Source organism: Dipodomys ordii, unplaced genomic scaffold (genome assembly GCF_000151885.1).
Source record: "Dipodomys ordii isolate 6190 unplaced genomic scaffold, Dord_2.0 Scaffold21, whole genome shotgun sequence".
Taxonomy (NCBI): Eukaryota; Metazoa; Chordata; class Mammalia; order Rodentia; family Heteromyidae; genus Dipodomys; species Dipodomys ordii.
The window spans coordinates 10,519,787-10,544,200 of record NW_012267237.1 but is presented as its reverse complement, the minus strand read 5'-3'; the positions used below and the strand labels follow the sequence as shown (position 1 = coordinate 10,544,200).

At 42.7% G+C, this 24,414-nt stretch overlaps 1 protein-coding gene across 2 annotated transcripts in view; it reads right to left on the bottom strand.

The window, feature by feature from the left end:
* Positions 1–9,194: 9,194 nt before the first annotated feature.
* Positions 9,195–24,414, bottom strand: part of Fbxl7 (F-box and leucine-rich repeat protein 7) — a 360,151-nt gene continuing 344,931 nt past the window's right edge. Inside the window, exons 3-4 of one of the 2 annotated variants that reach the window (XM_013013861.1) lie at positions 14,466–15,077; positions 9,195–9,940 (exon numbers count right to left, since the gene is read on the bottom strand). In XM_013013861.1, coding sequence (XP_012869315.1) covers positions 9,204–9,940; positions 14,466–15,063 — 1,335 coding nt within the window. In that variant the 5' untranslated portion in view covers positions 15,064–15,077 and the 3' untranslated portion in view covers positions 9,195–9,203. The remainder of the gene's footprint in view (positions 9,941–14,465; positions 15,078–24,414) is intronic. The other variant, XM_013013860.1, reaches the window with a different exon arrangement.

The window sequence follows — 24,414 nt, the reverse complement described above, 5'->3', positions numbered from 1 at the left end:
GAAGGAATGTAATTGAGAAACATAAAGATAGTAAGTTAGAAAGCACTTTGGAGATATCCTAAGTGCAGAACCAAGGGACATCCATGAACATTGGCAAGTTGTTGATGAGCTCAAGAATGGTTGAAATATGCTTTTCTGAGACTTTTGATATTACTCTCCTTTACTTTTGATTGGAATAGTGGGAAGTTTTTTACAAAGGCTGGAAAGGGGGTCTTCATATAGTTCTAGTTTTTATTCTGATTCTCCTTAGGCAGAAAGTTAATAATATAAAACTGGTTTTGTAGAAGTTTTGATGTGCAAAATCCTCCCAAAGTTACATGACTAATACTCACTTGAAGTTAGCTAAATTTTGTTTGTATATTAATAATATCTTGAGATAAAAAACAATATCAAGAGCTCTTTTTACTGTATGATTTATGTGTGCAGCACTCATAAAAATGCAACTAAAATGGAAAAAGGATCTTTTCTGTTATGAAAAACTTTAGGAGTAGCAGGTATTCCACCAACACTGGTGAAATGAGGTGTAAAGTTTCTAGTTACAATCCTTTCAACCTAAAATGAAATTTAATGTTTTAAAAGGTCAGATATTTATATGTCTAGTACATTGCTGGACATGTGGAAAGAGTATGTTTTGGTTTTAAAATAAGACAGAACTTAAAATTTTCTTGATACTGTGGTGATATTCTTTGAGAAACAAATGTCAAAAAGAGTTTATGGTATGTTTCTTTAAATGAGTTTTCAAAATGATTGAACTACATCTATCAGAATGCTGTTCTGTAGTTCACTGGTAGTTTTCAAAGGACAGCTGATAGTTACAAGTGACACACCACAAGTCTTGAATTCTTTTAGAAGCAAAACTTAGCACTGTAAATACTACATCAGGAGCAGGAAAATGAAGAGGGAATGACAAGTGATGCATAAACAGACTCATGATCTACGGAACAGTTGCTTTACCTTTTCCAAATAGCCATTATCTACAAGAGATCATAAAAATCCTTTAAAAAAAGAAAGAAAAAATAAAACCCTATGAATGTATAAGCAGAGTTCACAGTCAATGGAAGAATTAACTCTGGGAAGAATGCAATCATAACATTTAATAAATATCCAATGAAACGAGGAACCCTGGGAGGTTGAGTGGGGTTGAGTGGGATGAGGGAGGATGATAAAAGAAGTTATAGTGATCAAGATGCATCACACTGACATGCTGCATGACAGCCCCTTTGAACGACTACTGAAAAATAATGAACTATAACTCAGAAGAATCTCTGCATGAAATTCATGTCATTCTGTGCCAAGAATGGAACAGAATACCTTTCCACCCAGATTCTTGTTCCCTTTCTAGGGTTTGAACTCTGGGCCTGGGCTCTGTCCCTCAGCTCTTCAGCTCAAGGCTAGCACTCTACCACATCGCCACTTTTGGCTTTTTCTGTTTATGTGGTGCTGAAGAATTACACCTAGGGCTTCATGCATGCAAGGCAAGCACTCTACCACTGAGCCACCTTCCCAGATCTAGTTTTGTGTTTTTGACCATTGATCTCTTTTTTTGTGACAATGATACTTTTTGCTAAACATTAGTCAATCCATGTTTAGACAGGTTTCTGAAATGACCTCAGACACGTATGGGGACAAACCTCCCTCCATAATGGTTTCTAAATCTGAGCAAATGGCAATCTTAGCTAGCCCAGCTAGTGGTCATTGTAATTCACATCGAAAGACAGACCAAAATATGTAAGACCAAAAACTAAAAATATATTAAACACAGGTCTTGTAATTCTTATATTATTTTATATTCTACTTTATACTGTAAAATTAATATTAAATAAACATTAAATATTACATTTCATTAGTAAGACCAAGCTTAAATTTGTATTTCATTAATATCACAAAGAACTTTATCAGCTGTACTATAGAAATAGAAACCAGTACATGAAATTTATTCTGCTAAGAATAATCTATTAATACTTATATAAAACTTTTAAAAGTTGCTTTTGTTTTTGCCACAGGATTACCAAGTCTATACATATCTATACATGGAGATATAGGCATGTGTATATCTGCATGGATAGATCCATGGATACTTGTATGTATTTCACATGTTCGTAATTGTGAGACTGAACAGATTTGAAAGGAGGAGGAAATGAAGATGATAGTTGGTGATCAATATCAACAGACAGGGCATTTGTGAATAAAAGATAGCAACATAAAAATGAAAAATTCTATGGTGAAATGCCTTTGAACAATTAAAATGCACTTAGGAAAGCGAGGGAATGAATGGGATTGAGAAAGATGGAAGAGGAGGCTAGAAGGGGCAATACTGATCAAGAATAAACCCCTTTGCACAACTACTTAAAGGAAAGACTGGTGGGAATGTAAAATGGGCTCTGTTAAGGTGTGTGTACTAGTGAGAGGACCAGGGGGATGCAGAGGGTGAAGGAGGGTGACTATGATAGCAGTATTTCAGGTTCATTTGTGAAAGTGGAACAGAAGCTTGACGAGATTGACTGGAGAAGGGGGAAGGGAGGACTAGTGAGAAGGATGGAGTGGACAAGTCTGATCAAGGAGCATTGTGTGTATATACGTACATAGCAAAATGAAACTCCCTTATACAGGTAACTGGTGCTAATTAAAATGTCGGGGAAAGAGAAACAAAAACGTTCAGCACCCTAAAATGTACAGCATTTAAAAAACATCAAAAGGATTCATTACATAATATAACATGATCACCTTTAAGAGCATCTTGCCTCTTGCATTCCAAAGTAAAGGCAAGTTTTATAAAGGAACGGGGACGAATGCTCGTCGGTGGCGGTTTTGTGTTTCCCATTGCCTTCCTGTGCACACTATTTTCTAAAGCAATATTACACACAAGAGCCCCAAGGCCATGGTGCCAGCAGAACAGGGCCAGCCTGGGAATCTGGAGGGGGACTGGTTTTCATTACAGGAGTGAGAGGCAATTATTTGAATGTCTCTCTCCTTCTTTAAATCCACAGGCTTCCAGCACATCTGTGGTCATTATTCTTTGGATGTTTTAAAATCATGAACACAGAGGGGAGCCAACCCAAGCCCAACGTGAGTCCTTGGGCCCTGGGTCCCTAAGGGGAAGACTTTGCCTCACTCATGGCATTCACCTGGATCAACCGTGCCATAAGTCATGTGATCGCCTGAGTGGCTGCCAGGAGAGCAAGAGAAATGGTCGGACTTCTCCCTCTCGCCCGCTTCTCTGAAGCCAATGATTTGTTGGGCAACATGATTTCTTCAGGCAGTTTACTGAATGACAAGTGACTACAGAACACCAGCCTTTCTTTATTGGGTGGGGGGAGGGTAGTATTGTAAAGGGAGGAAGTGGACAGTTGAAATCCAGCACACATTTATGTAGTTTTTCCTAAAGAGTGAAGAATGTGAAATTTTACAAAAGTATATACACTTTGGTGTCCATCTTTAAAATAGAAGACTTGGAGATGGAAAGAAAAGAGACTATTTATCACTAGTGACAGTCTTGTCCCTTTATCCACTCCACATAAATGAAAATGACCATGATGAGTTTGCTTAACTTTTAAATGTAAATTATCCATGGAGAATACATTTAGGATGTGGAACTTGTGATTTGGGGGAGGACGGCTAAGTGTTATTGATAAAGGGTGGCTATGTTCATTAGTGGGTGGAAGAAGACTAGAGAAAAAGGAAAAATCAATTACTGGTTAATCTTTGTAATTAGAAATCCTCTGTCCATATCTCTGCCAGTCTCTGTAGACATGAGCTTAATAAACCTACTCTGACTCTCAGTGCTCTTAAAAATCAAGATGACTGTCCACCCTCAGTGCAGAGAAGGAGAAAGTGGCAGATCTAAGGGCTTTCCCTGTTTGGTTCATTATGATTGCAGAAAGATTAATTTATATTCATAACCATAATAGGATTGCAAGTTTCAAAAGGCATGCTCAGCAATTTTAGAAACCAAATCCATTTCTTGACAACATTAAAGATTATTCACGTAGGCCAACCCCTATCTTGAAAAATACCAATGGTCTCTTTTTCAGCGAAAGACCCTGTATGAACAGAGAAACTATAATCCTAACTGACATAAGTAGTTACACTTAGATGACACCACAGAGCATATTTGCTGAAAAATCCGAAGGTTATTAAGGAGGGAACTTATTCCATCTCTGCGATAGTTTCTGGAGAGTTATGACTGCAGATTCCCAGACATAGGGAACCTGGGTTTGGAGCATTTTTGCTTATGCTGGGGTTTTGTTTGTTGGTTAAGTTTTTCGAGGGAGGACCAACAATTGGTTCTAAAACTCTTACAATAGTCTATCAAAGAAATTAGGTTCCAATATTGTGTTCTCATAATTCTCCCATCCAATAAAATAGGCATGTCTGTGCATTGTCTGTAAAACTCAATATGCTGTTGTTTCCATATGGCTAACAAGAGGTAATATAGTTATTTATAATTGATATAGCTATTGTTTTGAGAATATTTATGTGTAGTAGCCATTATTTCATTAGCCTTATCAAATACTGTCTGAGTAGGTTCCATGTTCTGCTCTGGACAGTCAAGAGCAATATAGTTAGTTTCTGCTCAATGTCTACTTGTCAGAGAGTAGAGTCCCAGATCAAAGGCCTTTTCTCTTAAAAAGTTATTCTAAACTTTGTATGTCTCTCCTAACATTATTTTAGTAAATTCCGTCAGAGTAAGATTCCTGTGACAGATGAATATATTAGATTTTAATAAATAGTTGCTGGATTAATGAATCAATATTGTTGTCTTTTATAAAATATTTCACCACCAACTTAATACCTGCTATCACTGCTATTTGTTCTAAGACCTTTTAGAATAAGGACATTCAACTATTCTCCCAGAGCTAGAGCTCTGCTAGAGCTCCTGACCTATAATAAAGGGTCATAAATGGTTATGAACCACTTTTTGTGAAGGAAGATAATTTTATTGTCCAGCCTCTATTACATATGGCTCATTATGTGGGTCAGGATAGAATTAGGACATAGTGCTGTCATCAGAGTAACACTCAGTAGCTGAATAGCTACAAAGGCAAACATTTCATAGCATGGAAGTGCCTAGCTAGAAATATTTATGTCAATGATTTTTGTAAATGGTTCTTCAGGTCATTCTTCAGACACCTGGATAAAGCAAAGTGACTTTATCAAACAGCTTAAAGACAGATTTCCTAGGTAGCCCATGTGATTGGCATCTGTAAAGGAAATCTCTCCTGGGCTAGCTCTGCAGGTGATGCTACATCTGTTTTTTTGATAATGTTTTCTTATCTCTAAAGAGTTGTATAAGAGGTTTCAATTCAACTTTGTCCTTTCATGTGTGCAATGCATCTTGATTAGTGTCTCACTTTCCACCACTCCCCACTATCCATATAAACTTTACCCATCCCCTCAAGTTTCCTAGCTCCATTTTCACATATGCAACATTTGTTTTGTTGATAGACAGCCATGTGCCTTGTATGGCCCCCAAGTGGAGATGTTCTTTCATCTTGCTTAAAATGCAAGCTGTCCTGCTAGGCTGAAGAGGTCAGTAGGGCTCTGCAAGGTAGACCTGTGGCTTTAGGAGACACGAGCCGTCTAAAAGAGAAAAAGGAGAAATAAGCGTATCCCTATGCATTTCTGGATGTAGTATCCCTTCTCTGCATGCTTATGAGAATATCTCTTACCTCACTTGGTGGACCTCTGCTTTTAGGCACCAGGATCTGTGTTTAGATAATGTGCCCAAAGGACACATTCCTGATCACCCATGGCATCTCTCATCACTGCAGGAGAACTTCCCATGTAGAGAGCAAAATGGAGAAACCAATGGACTAGCAACATGTAAGGGGAAAACCAGGCCTCTGGCACATTCAGTGAAATGTCTTTCCACATTTGTCTTCCCTTTTCTATTATCTATTCAGAATGTCTCCCAATTAACTTCTCTCTGAATTCACCACGACTCCCTGCTACTGAGCAACTGCATCACCTGTGCTTAATTTCTCTGTGACAATTTAGATGTGAGAAAGAACTTTATTGTATTACTTTTGCCCTTAAAGCACTCACTGAATTTGCAGTTTGTGTTTTCTCACTTACGTCCCAATTTTAAGCCCCACACCATAAGGTCCTGGAGGGTAACAAAGGCATGATTCAACTTGAAAGGGTCAACAGTAGCCATGCCTTGGCTTGTATCTTTCCACATGAAGCAAGTTTCTTGCTTGCTTTTCAATGTCCCCAGCTGAACACCACTATTCTCTGGCAAGAGTATTAAAAAATGAAGCTGAGTTTTATTACCAACATATTGCTTTATTTCTTGGTGGTAGTAAATTAAGGCTTTCTAGAGTCATACAGCACGCAGTGATTTGGACATCAGAATTGAAGAAAAAAAGACACCAACAAAACAATGAGCATTCAATTGAGCAGAGCCAGGAAGGAAGATGTTTCAAAACAGATATATTTCCCCTTGAGGCCATTTGCTTGGTTTCTAAAACTCTGCTGAGCGGTTTCCCCAACAGCCCCGGTCACAGATTCCCACCCTGCTGGAAGGAGACTGGGAGAAGGGAGACACCGAGAAAGGGAATAGGTGCTGGGCCATCAGTGTGAAAAGTCGGCTTGAGTCTCCTGGCTCTACAGACAGTGTGAGTGGAGTGGTTTGCGGAGCTCTTTTTAAATTCCTCTGCTCTTTCTGTGGAATACTCTTGCGGCAAGGGTCACTGACAATTTTATCATTCTGAAATTCTGTAACTTTATTACACAGAGTCACAAGTCACACAGCAGCAGGATTCTACCGTCAACTTCTTTTATAGTTCTAAACCTCGGCTATCATTAAGTACTGACTTGAGCCAAACCATGTTCTTTCCCCTAAGCATGGTACATAGTCTTGATTGCATATGTGGGCTGATGGTGATATCAATGGGACAGGAATCCATGCTTCATGGGATGGAGGGAAAAACCTGAACAGACGCCACCTTAGTACATTAAGTCCTCCTTCCTGACAAAAGACAAACATATGCACAGGAGCCTACAGTGAGAGTGCAGTTGTCAAGTGGCATGCAAGCTTGATCTGAAGTGAATTCAGTGTGCTAGGCTTGGAGATGTAGGGAGTTCTGTGATTGGATGGTGGACTCTTTCAGAAGGACATGCTGAGCTGTTTTGACTGTCATGAAGAAGGGGTGTGGCCAGAGAAGAATTTGGGAAAGGTCAGGTTCACTAACAAAAGACAACTGAGCTTTGTGAACATGAACAATGGAGTTTCTTCTGGCTATGTGATTTTACATCCTTTGTGAAACTAGCACATTGATTTCTAGCCAAGAAGGGCCATTTAAAAAGTCCTTCCACTCAGATCTCCTATTTTGTAATGCTTTTCCAAGTGCTTGGTAGGTGGATTGGCATCTGTCTTACTGGTGTGTTCCCTATGCCATTTGTCTGGCGCTTTCACGTGAACAATATTTAAACCCCTGGAGTCTGCTTTGCATTCTTTAATGGAAGACATGGGGATGGCCATAGGGAAGGGGCTGAGGGGAGACACAACGTGGCAAATTGCCCAATTTAAACACTTCTAAATTGAACCCCAACAGGCTTCATGTGATGAAGTCTTGATGCATAAAGAAATAAATAGATGAGCAGAGTCATGACATGATCTGAATGACAAAGAAGCAAGGCGTGTGTCCCTGCCAGCTGCAGGACAGATGTGCCTAAGGCATGCCACATGTGCTGAGAGGGATCAGCAGACCTGGGAGGAACATGTGCTCCCCTGGGCCTCACTTGTTAATTAAACATTGCAAGGGCCTTTCCTCCTGTTTGCAAACACTCGGGAGATGCAGCTGGGCTGGGGACCAGTCTAGCTGGCTGTGGCTTTACTGTGGTAAGGTTTCCTCACGCTGGGCTAAGATGGTATGGGAGTGGCAGGGAAAAGATGCTGAAAACACTTGTGCATAGAAACCAGAGCATCCAGGAAGCATGAAGGGTCATTGGACTGGAGCCAAAGGACATACAGGGCCCTTTGTGCACTGATGTTGGCTTGGTAGGACCTCCTTGGTCTATCTACCAAATCAGTCTTATGAGAAGTGAATGTCTATGGACTCCTTGCCAAAGTCCCACTTATTGGAATCTGCTCTTTCAGTTCCTCAACAGGCATGAAGCTACCCCTCCAGCAGATGGCTTCTAATTCAACGGGGAGAAGCGGAAACCCAGAGAAGGGAGACCCTTTCTTCAAATCGCACTGCTGGTGGCACAGCAGGGGAATAAAGCATTGCAAATCTCTCCGTCCACCATGCTGCCTGCCATTGTAGACTTTTACCAAAAAGTTGTGAATATTCTTTGTGTACCATAGTGCCTTGACATGTAAATCACATTTGCTTGTTGTGGGAATGAGGTTTATTTCTTAGGCCCACCAAGCAGTTTAAAGAGCAGTGTTGGGATGTTTTTTATGTGGGTGCCTCCGTCGCTTTCCTGTGTGTGTGTGTGTGTGTAGAGGGTGGGGGTGGAGTCTGGAGAACAGGGGTGTGGAAGTTGGGGGGGTGGGGGTGTCAGGGAGAAAGGATTTCTAGACAGTGCAATCGGCCTGCTTGAGATACATCTCCTGTGAGAAGAGAAACGAACCACCATGGGCCTGACCCAAGTACTACTCTATGAGAAATCTGGTTTGCCCCTTCCTAATTTCCACTTCTGTTGCTCAGAAAAGGGGGGGGGAGAGGAGAAAGAGGAGAGAGGAAACAGGAAGAAGGAAGAGGAAGAAAGAGAGGGAAAGAAGGGGGGAGGGGGAGATGGAGGGGAGGGGAGAGGAGAGAAGGAGGGAGAGGGGGGAAGGGGAGAGAGAGAGAGCGGACCAGCCAGATTCCCAGCAAGAGCCTTCCGCAGAGAGCTGCTGTGAGGAGTGGCTATCGGTGCTTACATACGCTGCTTTGAGAAACAAACCAACAAACCACACAACCGAACAAGAACAGGAAGAAGGGCGCGACGAGCTCTGCTTGGCCGGGTCCGCGTGGGCGCCAGGCCGCGGGGGGCGGGGCCCGGAGCGTGCGTGCCTGCGTACGTGCAAGCGTGCGTGCGTCCGTCCCTCCCTTCAGAAACAAACCAACAAACCACACAACCGAACAAGAACAGGAAGAAGGGCGCGACGAGCTCTGCTTGGCCGGGTCCGCGTGGGCGCCGGGCCGCGGGGGGCGGGGCCCGGAGCGTGCGTGCCTGCGTACGTGCATGCGTGCGTGCGTCCGTCCCTCCCTTCAGAAGAAGGCGGGGTTGGTGTGCTCGATGGCGCAGCGCCGGCAGTGGCGCTTCACGAAGCGCAGCGCCTCCACGGACACGTCGCAGTCCTGCACGTTGAGCATCTGCAGGTCGAAGCAGTTGGCGGCCACGATCTGCAGCCCCTGGCCCGTGATGCTCTCGCAGGACTTGAGGCTCAGGCGCTTGAGATTGAAGCAGTTGAGGGCCAGGCACTCCAGGCCCGTGTCCGACACCAGGGGACACTTGCCCAGGTCCAGCGACTTGAGCTTGGGGCAGTGCTTGGCCAGGTCCTCGACGCCGTGGTCCGTGAGGCCCTCGCAGCCGCGGGCGTTGAGGTAGCGCAGCTTGCCGCAGTACTTGGCCACGTAGCGGATGCCCACGTCGGTGACGCGGCTGCAGTGGGCGATGCTGAGGTAGCGCAGGCGCGACTCCAGCTTGGCGATCTCGCGCAGGCCGAAGTCGCTGACGCAGCGGCAGTCGCTGACGCTCAGCTCCTTGATGGCGGCGCAGTAGAGCATCAGGTAGCGCAGGCCCTCGTCGGTGAGGCGCACGCAGCGCCGCAGGTACAGGTGCGTGAGCTGCGTGCAGTGCGCCGCGATCGTGTGCAGCCCCTCGTCCTCCAGCACGAAGCAGTCCGTCATGTCCAGGTAGCGGATGGAGATCTGTTTGCCGTGCAGCGGGGACAGTTTAATGGAGGCCTCCCGGGTCAGGCTGATGCAGGTCACCTTGGAGCACCCTGCGACAGACAGACAGACAGAAACGCACAAGGCTCAGAGCGACCTGTGAGAAGGAGAAGGGGGAGCGTCCCCGGAAGGACGGCCCCCCTCGACGGAATGCATGGATGGATGGATCCCCGACTCCGAGGCCGCTCCTGGGGGGAAGGGGGGCGCCGACCCCTCCCCTCCATGGGGAGACAGGAACGACAGCTGTCCCCGCAGTCACCTGATGGCCTGTGCTGATCCGACAGTCGGAGAGACAAGTCTCCTTCTGCCGGGTCAGGACTGACCAAGGACATGCCCCAGATCCTTTACTAGTTGCCTGACAGGGAGCAAATAATCCTGTTTCTTTCCTCTTAAAATATTTCACATCAATCGTGAATTGTACACTCTTATTCCTCAATTGCAATTTTACCTGTACATATAGACAATATACAGTATAAATACATATCCAAAATTTCTTTTATATATAATATACTGAACTATTGAACTATACATGTAAGCAAATATATATACATATAATATGGGCAGATCTTATGCATGCAAACATATATACCAAAGAGAGACATTTGTTTGAGCATTAGGGACCAAGAGAACATTCAATAGGCCCAAAGGCAAGAAACCAGTTACAGGAGAAACGGTTATCAAGCTAATAAAAGAAACTGTAAATATGGAAGCAAACCTATTAGTAATGTGAAAAATTGGCATTGGCAAGCTACAATATCTGGGCTAAATATTCCATCTACTCTGTTTCCCACTCTTCATGGGTCCATCTATTCATATCCATTGAAAACATTACAACATCTAAAAAGAAACCTCAAGAAAATTTAAAAAGGGGATGATCACATTCCCCATAAAGCAGCTGAGAAGAAGTGAGAAATCTGTGTATAAATACCTGGTTTGGAGCCTGGAAAGCTCAGTCGTTCACTAAATGCCTACATTGGGCTGCTCGCTCCCTTCCAAAGCAGTAAAGAAAGATGACAAAGCTTCACATGACCCTGGCGTGGCAACAAGGACCCGGGGTTCACTATATATAATTTTCTCTCTGTACTTCTCAAATCCCTGTGGCAGTTCTGCAGTCAGATAACTCACTTCAGACACCTCTGCACCTTGGCTCTTTGCTGTAATATCCAGGCTTCTCAATACCTATGCAACAGTGTTATTGGGGACTTTACTCTCACGTCCTGGCAAGTTTCCCAGAAAAGTCTGATAAAACACAGGTCCTGAGAATAGCAAGGTTCAAAGGTCATGTGCTACCAAGGCAAGAATTTTAAGAAGGAGTGAAGTGTGCAGTCCAACACCAGAAAACAGATGTGACCCGCTGGAGGCCGAGCATGCTGTTCAGAGGGCTCTGTGCTTTTGTGCGATCTAATTGTTCTCCCAAAGTTTAGCTTTGAAATCTCCATTTCATTTGAGTTTCTTTCTATGGGGTAGCTGTAATCCTGCTACACTGAATTTATTTGTCTATCTGTGATATCTACAAAGGCATTTTGTTTACTCAGATCACATGAAAGTTTTATCCCTGTAATTTTGTTTCCAATTTCATTTTTATTTAAGAATATTTAGCAAATCTGTGGGACTCCAGGAATGGATGTGATATTTAGTCTAGGAAAATATATACTCCATCTTATAAAAATGAGTCCCAAATTTAATGAAAGATTAGTTGTGGTAAGCTGCTTTGATAAGATTGTAATATCTTATATCAATAACTGGGTTGACCACAATTCTTCTAGATTTGTTGAGTTTAGACTAAAAAGAAAATAAATTGCTTCATGGATCATGTAGGTAATATTTATGGGTAGTTCACACATTCATCTATTATAGATATGGAGAGAAGCTGAGGAATCATTCAATTTTAACTTCATTTTTAAAAGATGAGTTATCTTAGGCTCATTGAGACTATGTCACTTGAACATTCAGTAAAGTCTAAGTCTCTTAACTGCTGAGTCAAGACTTCTATGTAGCACTGGTACTCAGTAGAAAGTATATTGGGAATGAACTATATAACTTGTGGATGGAAATGGTAGGGGAAAAAAACTGAAAGAGAATGAAGGAAGGGGTGACATTGTCCAAAAAGAAATGTATGCATTACTTGGACTTATGAAACTAACTCCTGCACATCATCTTTATAATAAAAAAATTAAAAATCATAAAAGAGTGTGTGTATGTGTAGGTACTAAATGACCACATTGAGCCATAGAACTTATGCTTTAGAAAAGGATTTGCATATAGCCAGTGAGGAACAAGGTGTTGGAAGTGATGAGATCTAAAGAAATTGCTGAAAGAGAAATGGTTTGGATACATTTAGAGTCTTGGTCATGAAAACAAGGGATAGGAGAGACAAGAAAGCAAGAGGGGGACTGAGAAGTGTCTGAAAGGATTTAATGGAAAGTAAACCTTGAAAGGTCAGCTGGGATCAGAGCATGGAGGGGACTGCGTTAATAGTTAATATCAGGGTAGGGTGGATAAATATTATTCAGTAGGAAATGAAAAGCAGGGATGATACAAAGGAGATCCCTCCATTAATTTTAAATTTCATGCACCGTTTCCTCTTATTACTGGGCAAATCTCTACTTTGGGAAGCAAAATAGACCAATCAGAGAGGACCAGCTACTGACTTCTGAGCAGGTTAATAATGACAGTGCACCAATGCCAACAGCTGTGAGAACCATGTGGCTAGAGTTTCCATTTCCAAACAGCCCATGTGGTTTCATCATTTTGGAATTTAAAAAGGATCCCAAAGAGAGACCACAATTACTCACAGTCTGTACGAAGAATGCCGAGGACGCCCCTTTAACAAGATGGGGCGGGCTCTGGAAATTTAAAATATTTTTTTCTAACCTGAGAAAAATAAATGTGGAGTTTGTAAAATGTTCAGTAGATTTGATTGTGAAAGTAAATTGTGTTCTAAAACATTTTTAACTAGGGTTAACATTTAGAAAAAGCTGCGAGAACTGTCCCAAATCACAAAGTGTAGAAACGAGTTTCTCCCACACCACAATGCTTTCTCTTTCCAGAATTCCTTGGGGGCGGGGGAGTAAGAAACCCTCCTCATTTCCTGTTGCTTTATGCCAATAGCTGCACACACAGTTACTATGGTTTTGTCCTGAAGCCAGCTGAAGCAGAGGAGCACCGGCTGCCTTCCAGCAAGGGAAGATCTGCAAAAAGTAATGGACTGTCAGCTGAAACAATTTCAGATGTCTGTTTTGAAAGAGAGAGCGAGCTGCGGGCTGGATTTACCTCAGATTTTGTTGGAGGGCATCATTTACCTCACATACTTGTAAATCCCGATTTCTGATTATTTGCCTCGTACAGTGGTTTTTACTTCTGTTTCCTCCCCAGTAACCCTTGAGGCTGAGCCTCGCGCTGTGGACTTCCGTTATTCCCTGATGCCTCTTACACATCTCAGTCTCTCAAATGTTCGTCTCTTGACTGGGCAGTGGATGAGGTAAAGAAAGGCTGTGTTAGTCAGGCTGAAGCCCCTGTCTGGTGCCAAAGTTTGACTCTCAGCTTTAATTCTTCCTGCCTGAGAGAGATTTTCAAGCAAAGAAGTCATGGTGGGGATTTCCTTCCTTCCTTCCTTTTCTTTCTTTCTTTTTTTTTAATGATCTAAGATTTGATTCAATGGACTTTGCCCTTTTACTATATGATAGAGAATACAGCTTAAGAAAAGGTCTGAAAGTCTGAAATTATCCGAAGTGAGAAGAGTGGGGGTAAAGTAGAAGGCACTACTCCCCTAGGGTGGTTACTTCAACATTGAGGGAGTGACCAAGCCATCCTGAGCATAGCCTATGGTTATGTGTGTGTATGTGTGTGTGTATATATGTGTGTGTGCCTGCCAGTCCTGGACCTTGAACTCATGACCTGGGGACTGTCCCTGACCTTTCTTGCTCAATGCTAGTACTCTACTATTCATAGCTCCATCTATTTTTGGTGCTTACTTGGAGATAAGAGTCTAATTAACTTTCCTGACCTGGCTGACTGCAAACCATGATCCTCAGATTTAAGCTCCTTAGTCACTAGGATTACAGGCGGGAGCCACTGGCACCTGGCCATGGCTAAGTCTTTTATTCTCCCTGCAGCACCGTCAAGCTAACAGCAGAGAACGCATGCAGAGTCCTTGCTACAGCTCAGACATAGCCAACCAGGAACAAGTGGAGGTCAGGGTAGCGCTCAACAAGTTAACTTAGCTATCAGGTTCCCATTTATGTAAAGTTGGACATTTGCTTTCTGTCATTGTTTTGCAGTCACTGTGAGCATTCTGGGAACAAGAAAACCACGAAGTCACACACTGCCAGGGACAATGTGTCTGTTGCTACTCCCAGCAGAGAGCCAGGTGGGAGACCGCAGGATGGGAGGCCAGGGCTCCTCTGGCCTAGAGGGGCTTGATTTCAGGGCCACAAGGGTCACCACGGGCCCATCTGCGCCATCCAGCAAGAAGGTCAGGTGCGGCCACGTCTCTCCCACTGTGGATGGATGCATGGGGGTGGGGTGTGTGTGTGGGGGGGCCCGGTGCACGCAGGAAAGCCATCGGCCTCCACTTACCCGACACGTCGAGGTGTTCCAGGTTGGGGCAGAGGGACACGACGTGAAAGACGGCCTCGTTGGAGATGTTGTAACAGCCGGAGACCTCCAGGCAGCGCAGCTCGGGGCAGCACTGGGCGATGGTGTAGAGGCCGCGGTCGGTGAGGCGCCGGCAGCCGCTGACCACCACGGTCTCCAGCATGAGGCAGACGTTGGGGGTGTCCTGGCACAGCCTGCGGGTCAGCACCTTGAGCGCGCGGTCCACGTGCACCGTGTCCCCGGCCAGGCGGATAGTCCTCCAGAGGCGCGGGTCCCACGCCAGGTTGTACCAGCGGCGGCACACGCGCGCGCAGCGGCACAGCTGGTTGGTGGGCAGGAAGGAGAAGACGTGCACCAGGCAGTGGTCGGGCAGCCGGTCCACGCTGGCCTGCTCCTTCGGGGGCCTGGAGGCCAGGCGGATGAGCGGGTGCGTGAGGCGGGGCGGGGGCGGGGAGTGCACCAGGGCCACTGTCTCCCCCGTGATGGACGAGGACGAGGTGGACGAGCCCCTTCCATTCTGGAATCCTGGCAGGGCTGGGGGACATATCAAGGCCGGGCTGGGCGTGCTCAGTGTGCGCATGCTCAGGTCGGAGTCTGCCAAAGGAGGGAGAACAGAGGGTGAGGAGGGGGCGGGGCGGGGGGAGGCGTTCCGGGTCACTGACAGCTGACCTTAGATAACGGGACATACTGCTAACTGACATCTGATCCTTGATATCTTGATAATTGACACCTGATATCTTGATAACTGTTCATTGATATCTTGATATTTGGTAACTTGGTATACTGATAATTGAAATCTGACCTTTGATAACTTGATATACTGATAATTGAAATCTGACCTTTGATAACTTGATATACTGATAATTGATATCTGATATTTGATATCTTGATCATTGCTATCTCAGAGTGACGTGCATATGACACCTCCCACCACCCCCAAAGACCTGCCAGTCTTCCCTGTCTTCCTCACCGATACACTGCAGCTCAAGTTCAGGCTCAGTTAGTCTGCCTTAAGAAGCAACACCACAGGAAACAAACCCATGATCCTCAAGGCCAACTACTCCTAAGCCACGGAGATGGAGAGTAATTCCTTATACACCATTATTACTATGGCAGCAGCACGCAAGTCACCCACCCACCAAACAAACAAACAAACCATCCCAAACCCAATACAAAACCCTCATCGGTGACCATGATGAAGTCTTTTTCATCATTGGGCGCTGGCCACAAACTCCACTGTTTGTAGCATAGCACATCAAGGGCCTTGAATCAGGTGGAAATAATTCTATGTTTATAGTAATTTTACAATGGGATGCATTCTTGTCTCCCATGGTATAGGAGTTGTGTTTTAAACTGCTCATAAACAAAAAAAGAAACACCTCTCTCTCTTTTGGAATCCGTGACAATGATTAGTACAACATTGAGGAGAGTCTTAAATATAAACCAATGAGGTCTTCCATGTTTTCTATCCAAGCTACTTCGAGACCTACAAGGACGTCAGGCATAATCACAACACCGCATCTGGCATCAGTATTTTTCTTAGGCTGGTGAACAGTATACTTGGAGCCAGGAAAGAAAGACCATCTTAGGCTCTCAACTCTGATATTTAAGCAGTTGTGCAGACCCTAAAATCTCTCTCTTGCTTGGCTAGATTCCATTCTTCTTGAAAGATAAGACATTGAACAGGGCCCTGCAGAAACCTGTACAGAGTTAGCTCCCTGAGGCACAAATGTGCTTATTGTGAATGTGTGTGTGTGTGTGTGTGTGTGTGTGTGTGTTGGTTACATTATCTTTGCTTGATTCATACTCCCAGCATTGATGGGGATAGAGTGACCTCATGCAACTGCTAAGCTTACCTGTGTGTGTTCTTTGCCAGTAACCATACCTGAGTGTCAAAGGAATCCACTCAGGAAGTGATGGGGATTCTGAATCCCCGGAACGTTCTGCCCTGCTGGTGCAGCTGGGGTACCTTCCCTGCTCTCCTGCACACAGCACTGCAGCAAACTCTCAAGAGAAATTCCAGACTTCTCTCCACTGCTCCGAAGAGGGGAGGTATCTTGGAAAGCTTCTGCTGGGACAGCTTAGGTCTCTGTTTTCTGATCACACCCTAAGATTTGCTGCACTGCTTCCTTCCTGCTCATTCTATAGGGGGTCCTGCACCCTCAGAGAACATTTGGAAGGACACAGTTATCATCACTGAATAAGTAGTATCATATAATTATACCCCCTGTTTTCACTGTATTTGATGTCAGGGCCCTGCATCTTGTATATACACTTCTCTAATTTGGGGATAGGAAGGGAAAAAAAAACCAAAATGCTTAAATAGGTATAGAGCACATGGGCAACAAAGATGGTGCTGAGAGGGAGTAGAGTGGGCAGAGTCCAATTTGCTTTACGTTCAGTGCATAACCAGCCCGTGGAAGCTTAGATGCATGATAGGGTGTGACCTTGACAGTGATAGGTTCCTTTTCCTCCCCTGCCATGCCACCTGCTCTTTTTTGCTTTAAAAAGGGCTTGCTCTGTGTTAATAAAGTTTTTTCCTGCTTGACTTGCCTCCCTGTCTGCATCTGATTGTCTCCCAGGCTGAGGGAGGCTGGGGAACGGGGAGGCTGGGGAACGGGCAAGCAGCCGCACTTACCTTTCCTCGGACCCAGTCGTCTTTTGTGGGATGGACAAAGACCCGACAAATAGGGATACAGGTTGACCCATTTTAACAATGAGATGTACAAACTTTTCAACTTCGGTGGAGGGGGGAGTTGAGGAGGTGGGAGGGAAGGGATGATAGGGGAAAAACAAAGGAAGAGGCAACAATGCTCAATAAGAAATGTACTCATTACCTTGTTTATGTAACTGTAACCCCTCTGTACAGTATTTTTACAATAAAAACACACAAAACTTGTTGAAGTAATAAACACTAACTAGGTACATGCATAGAAGTTATCACAAAATATCCATCTTTGTATTTTTTGATATAAAATTTATTTACAGATGTTAAGAAGTACATGTACTCAAGCATCTACAAGCAATATAGCTTAGCTAGACAAGCTATTAAGTTTACAAGTATGTTTTAATCTGAATAAAATATGCATGGCTTGTCAGACAATGTGTCAAGAAGTTACTTAATGTCATTAGGTATGATTTATAGAAATACAACTTGTTATATGGAAATATCATGACTACCAGAATATATCTGATATAAGGAAAATACAAGGTTCAAACATCTTCTAAATTCATTGCACCTCACAGAGGAAGCTTTCATTTGCACCAGACAGGTCAAGTCTGCTTTTTTGTCCATGGTTTCTTGTTACTCTGGTCCTTTCAGATGACCAGAAGCTCAACCAACAGAACAATTACCTGATGATTTTTCTGAGAACTTGGAGACAGGGGTTTCAATCCCTAGATTCCAGATGCACATTTAAGAGATGAGAATTAAAAAGAGCCCTGAGGTGACAGCAAAGTCTTGTTTGTTTGTTTGTTTTTCCCAGTAGTGGGGCCTAAACTCTGGGCCTGGGCGTTGTCCCTCAGCTCTTCAGCTCAAGGCTAGAGCTCTACCACTTGAGCCACAGCGCCACTTCCGGCTTGTTCTGCTTATGTGGTGTTGCAGAATTGAACCCAGGGCCTCAGGCATGCAAGGCAAGCACTCTACCGCTGAGCCACCTTCCCAGCCCGACAAGGAAGCCTTGGGATGGTAAGACGCACGCAATCAGATTAGATGGCTGTCTACATTTGAACTTTGGACATTTTGTATGTGAACATATGTGAAGGCTTGAATATTTATTTCAAGTGAATTTCTCACCTATCTCTCCTCTTGAAATGAGATCACACTCTTGACCTTAGCAGGAAGGTGTAAGCACTGGGCTGATTTTGACACACCATGCACTTTTGTATACATTTATATAAGAATGAACCATTACACTGCATCTATTTTTAAACTTTCCCTTTCCTAAAATAATGATATTCATGAATGGAATATGGAAGAACTCCATACTACCAGAAATATTTCTGAATGGAGAAAATGAGATTAGCAAAAAGTGACAAAATAGGTTAAATATTTGTTTTGATTCTTTTTTTTTTTTTTTGGTTCTGGTCGTGGGGTGTGAACTCTGGGCCTGAGTACTGTTCCTCAGCTCTTCAGCTCAAGGCTAGCACTCTACCACTTGAGCCACAGCACCACTTCCAGCTTTTTTCTTTTTGCTTATATGGTGCTGAGGAACCGAACCCAGGGCCTCAGGCATGCAAGGCAAGCAAAAGTGACAAAATATATGTGACCAAAAGCTTCTGTCAAGAATGAAATTAATTGCTGCTTGTAACTATTCTTAAATTCTGGTTTATGGGGCTGGAAAGGTGGCTCAGTGGTAGAGTGCTTGCCTTGCATGCATGAGGCCCTGGGTTCGATTCCCCAGTACCACATAAACAAAAAGAAAAAAAAGCCAGAAGTGGCGCTGTGGCTCAAGCGGTAGAGTGCTAGCCTTGAGCTGAAGAGCTGAGGGACAGCGCCCAGGCCCAGAGTTCAGGCCCCATGACTGGACCCCTCCCCTCCCAAAATATTCTGGTTTATATGAAAGACTCTAGGTCATTTTATTTGAGGAAAAAAATGTCACCTGAAATATCGGAAAGGGAATGCCCAGACTTTGACAGAGTAGGATGGTTCCATAAAATATTTTCAAATCCCAGAATGTACGTGAGGCAGGTGGCCTCATCCACCAAGACTTGCTCTGCTTGTAGGCAGTCTTTGAGCAAACTTTTTTCTTTCAATATAAGCACGTAAACTGATAATGAACTCTGTTATAAGTGAGTTCAGGGACTCCTAAGCATGCACCATCTAGTGGTATTTTAATCAACAATGGACAACAAAAGATTGTTGCCCAGGGATATAGCCATCTTAATTTGTATTTGTTCCCGAGTATATATTTCTCAGCATGTAGCTCTCTCTCTGTGTGTGTGTGTGTGTGTGTGTGTGTGTGTGTGTGTGTGCGCGTGCATGTGCTGGTCCTGGGTTTTAAACTCAGAACCTGGGCTTGTCCCTGTGCTTTTTGCTCAAGGCTGGCACTCTACCACTTGAGCCACAGCTTCACTTCTGGCTTTTAGGCAGTTAATGGGAAATAAGAGTTTCAAGATCTTCCTGCTTGGCTGGTTTTAAACCATGACCTTCAGATCCCAGGTTTAGGATTAGAGGTATGAATCACAGGCACCCTGCTGTAGCTCTGCTTTTAGAAGATATATGTCTGTACTTTGTAGGAAGGTGGGTGAATGAATTGAGCTTTAGAAAGGAAGAAATCTAACCGTAACCCCTCTGTACAGCATCTTTACAATAAATAACTTTTTTTTTAAAAAAGAAAAGAAAGAAATCTCTCATGGGAAATATTCCATGTGTGCCAAAAAGATCAGTGTCAAATACAAGAAGTAGAAAAGATGTTAATTTTATGTATATAACTTGAGGAAAGATAGGTATTAACACAATCCAAAGATCATGAAAAAAATTAAAAGAGAAATTACCACATACATTTTTATAGAACATATACTTTGAGGCCTGTGTCTCCTAATGATGTTGGAAAGCCTAAAGATAGAAAAAAGAATAAAACCCACATTGATGTCTGCAAGAAGGTATACAAAATGGCTGTTGGAAATGTTATTGATAAGGAAAAGAAGCATAGAGGAATATGCATTCCATATTAAAATTCTGTAAGTCGCATTGATTGAATTACATTTATAGGTTGAAAACAGAGTATTAATTTATTCACCGAGTGATTTAGCACACATTTTACTTCTGCCTCGCTGAGATCTAGGAAGGGAGCTATTGCATTTGACTAACTTAACCTAAACCAAATCTTCCTACCCCACCTCCTTTCTGTACCCACTACCCTATTAAAATACTGCCACAGTATAGACTCTGACATATGCGATTTCTTGGAATCCTTTAGGAAAAAGAAAACAGATTATGTTGAGAATATTCCTAAATCACACAAAAGCCAACATGGTAAAGGATAGAAAAGTTTGTCTAAGGGGCTGGGGGTTTAGCCCAGTGGAAGGGCGCCCGCCCAGCGTGTGCAAGGCCCTGGGTTTGGTCCTCAGCCCTGGAAAAAAAAGAAAAGAAAAGTTTGTCTAATTCTTGGAGCAGGAGAAGTCAGTTCTCAAAAATATTAAGATGAAGACAATGAATGTTGAATCTTCTAGTAGAAGACTTTTAAAATAAAATTCTTAGGAAGCATTTGATCTTTTGTCAAAATGTACATTTGACAAAATGATGATCTTTAAATCAAATAAATAAATTGTACTTTTTGTGTATTGAGGCAATTTTCCGCTGAATAAGATAAGAGACAGGGAGTGCTTTAAAGTTCAAGGAATTCTGGCTTAATAATCATGTATTTGTGCTAGGAAAATCTGGGTTTTGTTCTTAAGGAACTTTAAATGTGTTAAGAATACAAAAAATATTAACTGTGTTTTTCTAGAAGAAAAACCCCTAAAACTTTTTTTCCTCTCTCATGATTTAAATGTTCTGAAAAATTTACATCTTCAGTAATTACAATACAGTATCAAAAATATTCAAGGCATCTTTTACACACACTTATTAACTACATTTTTGTCCAAATAGTGAGCTGTACTGTTTTGTACAAGTTTTTATTTTCAAACCACTGTTGTTTATACTCCAGGAAGTCTATTTAGATTACCGTGGGCTTTGAAAGTCAAAATTTACAAAGTTACCCTGAATTTCCTCCTTCTGATTACCAAGATTTTGTGCAAGATGCTTTCCATTAGAAGTTGTGTTTCTCCTCAAGAATCATTGCCATAAAAAGCAAGGTTTCTTTTCTTAGCTTCAAACTCAAGCTTAGAAAAACAGATCCACAAAACCTAGCTAGTGAGAAAATAATACACTCTGAGCAATCTCTTATCTTCTTGTTTTATTTAAAAATATTTTCTTTTAATGTGGTTCAGATCATGTAAGCAACCTGGAACTTACTTCAGGCACAAGTTGCTATTTAGTAGAAATTTAGCTAGAGAAGCTAGCCTTCTCTGTACAAATGCATTTCCTATGGAAGGGCCTATTTCAGGACACAGGAGTTATTTGGGAGTACCTACAGGGTCAAATGATGGCTAAGACTCATTCCTGCAAGCAAAACAACTATTCTGCTAGTCACTTGGAACAACTTTGTATGGGTAGAAGACTTGTGATTTTTTTTTTCTGTGAGTTGTGGGGCTTGATCTCAGGGCCTAGGCACTGTCCCTCAGCTCTTTTGTTCAAGGCTAGTGCTCCACTACTTTGAGCCACTGAGCCACTTCAGGCTTTCTGGTGGTTAATTGGATATGAGTCTCATGGACTGGCTTTGAACTACAGTCCTCAGATCTCACCATCCTGAGTAGCTAGGATTACAGGCTTGAGCCACCAGCACCTGGCTCTTGTGACACTGGCATTTCCTAAATACTACCGTATACAATCTGGTCTGAGGTATAGCGCTTTATTTATACTTTAACATCAGTTCCTCAATGCTATCCAATATCTTACTGTGATCTAAATTAAACCTAGGTTCTATTTTGCCTTTAACGCTCATGGAAGAGAATATTCACCCCTCAGCTAAAGAAGCTTTTAAGCTACGTTGATCTAAAAGCTATAAATAAAAATCAGTGCAATGTACAGAAAAGCTTCTTTGGATTTTGCCTACACTGAGTTTCCAGAAAGGATATTTCAGGAAATTTATGTCTGAAGAAAGATTAGATAGCCTTGGAAACTATATTTGTCCTATCTCATAATTCACCAGATTTCTTTTGGTTTAAGCTTGTGTTGAATTGGTGATGTCTCAGAAACATCCTTTTCTTATAAAAATGGCAAAGAGAGATGGCCTGAACTATGTATTCCTTGATGGAAAGTAGAATGACTTGTCCCTGAAACACTTCTACTAGAAGCTACTTTTGCCACAGGCAGAAGGTGAATCTACTGTGGAGGAGCCTTTTAGTAGAATCTCAGTAAACATCTCCTAATCTTCCATTTTGATAAAAAGAAAACAGGGTGGATGCCAAAGGCTCATACTTGTTTCTGTGTTGTGGTGTATGTCATAATTTATTTTAACTAAAGCATGATTTATTTATAGCCAGGAATATCCATTTTCCAAATAAGAAAATGGTATACCTGATTTTTAGAATAACACATTTTAAGCAAATAATGGTACAAGTCGTGAGTATACCTGGCAATGATTATGACAGAAGAATATAAAGGTCTTGAATTTGGAGAGCACTGTAGAGGTCAAAGAGTTGTAAAGATAGATGAACTTGGATTTCTATGTCTCCTCTACCACATGCAATTTGTATCAGGTGGACGGAGTCACTGAAACTCAGGAGCCACGAGACAAGAAATAATTTCACCCTTTTCACAAAATAGCTAAGCAAAGCCTCTGACAAGTGATACTGTGATGAGCAGAGGCATTTAAGACATTCTTCATGGGAAAGAAACTTTGGGCTCCCTTCCAATGGGCTCTGTTTTCAGGGGACATATCATCCTAGATTTCTTGGAGCCCTCACTTTGTAAATTACTGTATTGTTGCTTCCACAAACCTTTAATACGTCTTTCATGTCTGTGAGTGGGGGAAGACAAAGAGTACATGGTCAGAGCACAATGTGACTACTGCCTACTGTGAGGCATTTCTCCTGATTTGTTCAATAAAATCTGTTTTCTGTGACGTGGAGGACTGTAATCTCCTTTCAAATTCTCCCACCGCCACTGCAATGGTGCCTTCTTTCTCTTCTGCTCTTCCTTTTCCCTCAGCAGTTTCTCGCTGACCCTTCTCCTTGGCAAGCCTCTTACCTGCTGGTAGCCCCAAGAATTTCATCCTGCATTCTTTTCTGTATCTCAGCATCTGGTCTCTTCAGGTACTTGTAAGTTAATGACTCCTGAAACTCAATTTCTAGTCCAGACCGCACTCTTTTTCTCTTCATGTCTGTGTCTGGCTCAAACATTAAGCACCTGATGGACCAGTGGTGTATGAGATGGAAGCCATTAGGCACTTGTGACTACTAAAAAGTCAGTGATGATATTAAACATTAGCCGTTCAGGCATAATAAGCTTGTTTCATGAGTTCAGCAACCACATGTGGACAGTGGTGCTTTAAGCAATACAAATTAGAGCGATTCCATCCATGTAGGGAGTTTGAAGAACAATGCATATTAGCCCTCTCCCTACAAGTGTGTTAGATGCATCTCTAGTAGAGTGCATATGAATGAATTCATCAATACCATTTGCAAAACAAACTTCCCCCTGAGTTATCTCTATTGTTCCTGGTGCTCTGACTGCTCATCCTAGGCTAATAGCACAGGATCCTTTGGATTCTAACTCTCATCTACTCGTAGGTCATCAGCTGCCCAGTCCCTTCCTTTTGGGTCTCACCACATTGCCCTTTTCTCTTCACTCTCCTCATGTTTTTGGCTTTTTCTTAATTCTGGTCTTCCTTCTGCTCCCACCTCTCAGACAAGGTCTTCACTCTGCATTTAGAATTAACTTCTTAAAATAAGGATATATTTCCCACCATCAACACAAAGGAGAATGGGGGCTGGATAATATTAAAGTACATCATGATTATGAAGATGTCATAATGGAACCCACTAAAAACTCAAAACAATGGGGAAAGAGGAAAAGAGAGATCAGGAGAAAAAATAAAGGAGGTACATTTTTATCAAGCTATAAAGTCTGCATGTCTTAGAATAACACAATGAAACATCTTTGTACAATTAACATATTAGTAATAAACGACTTTGTAAGGAGGATCTATGCAGAAGAGAGCTGATTATCATCAAGGTACACTGGATGACAGCAATGTCTAAAGCATAGTGACAGTGTCCTTAGAAAAAGACAAGACAGGGGTTAGGAAGGTGGCTCAGTGGTAGAGCGCTTGCCCTGCATGCATGAGGCCTGGGTTCGATTCCTCAGCACCACATAAGCAAAAAG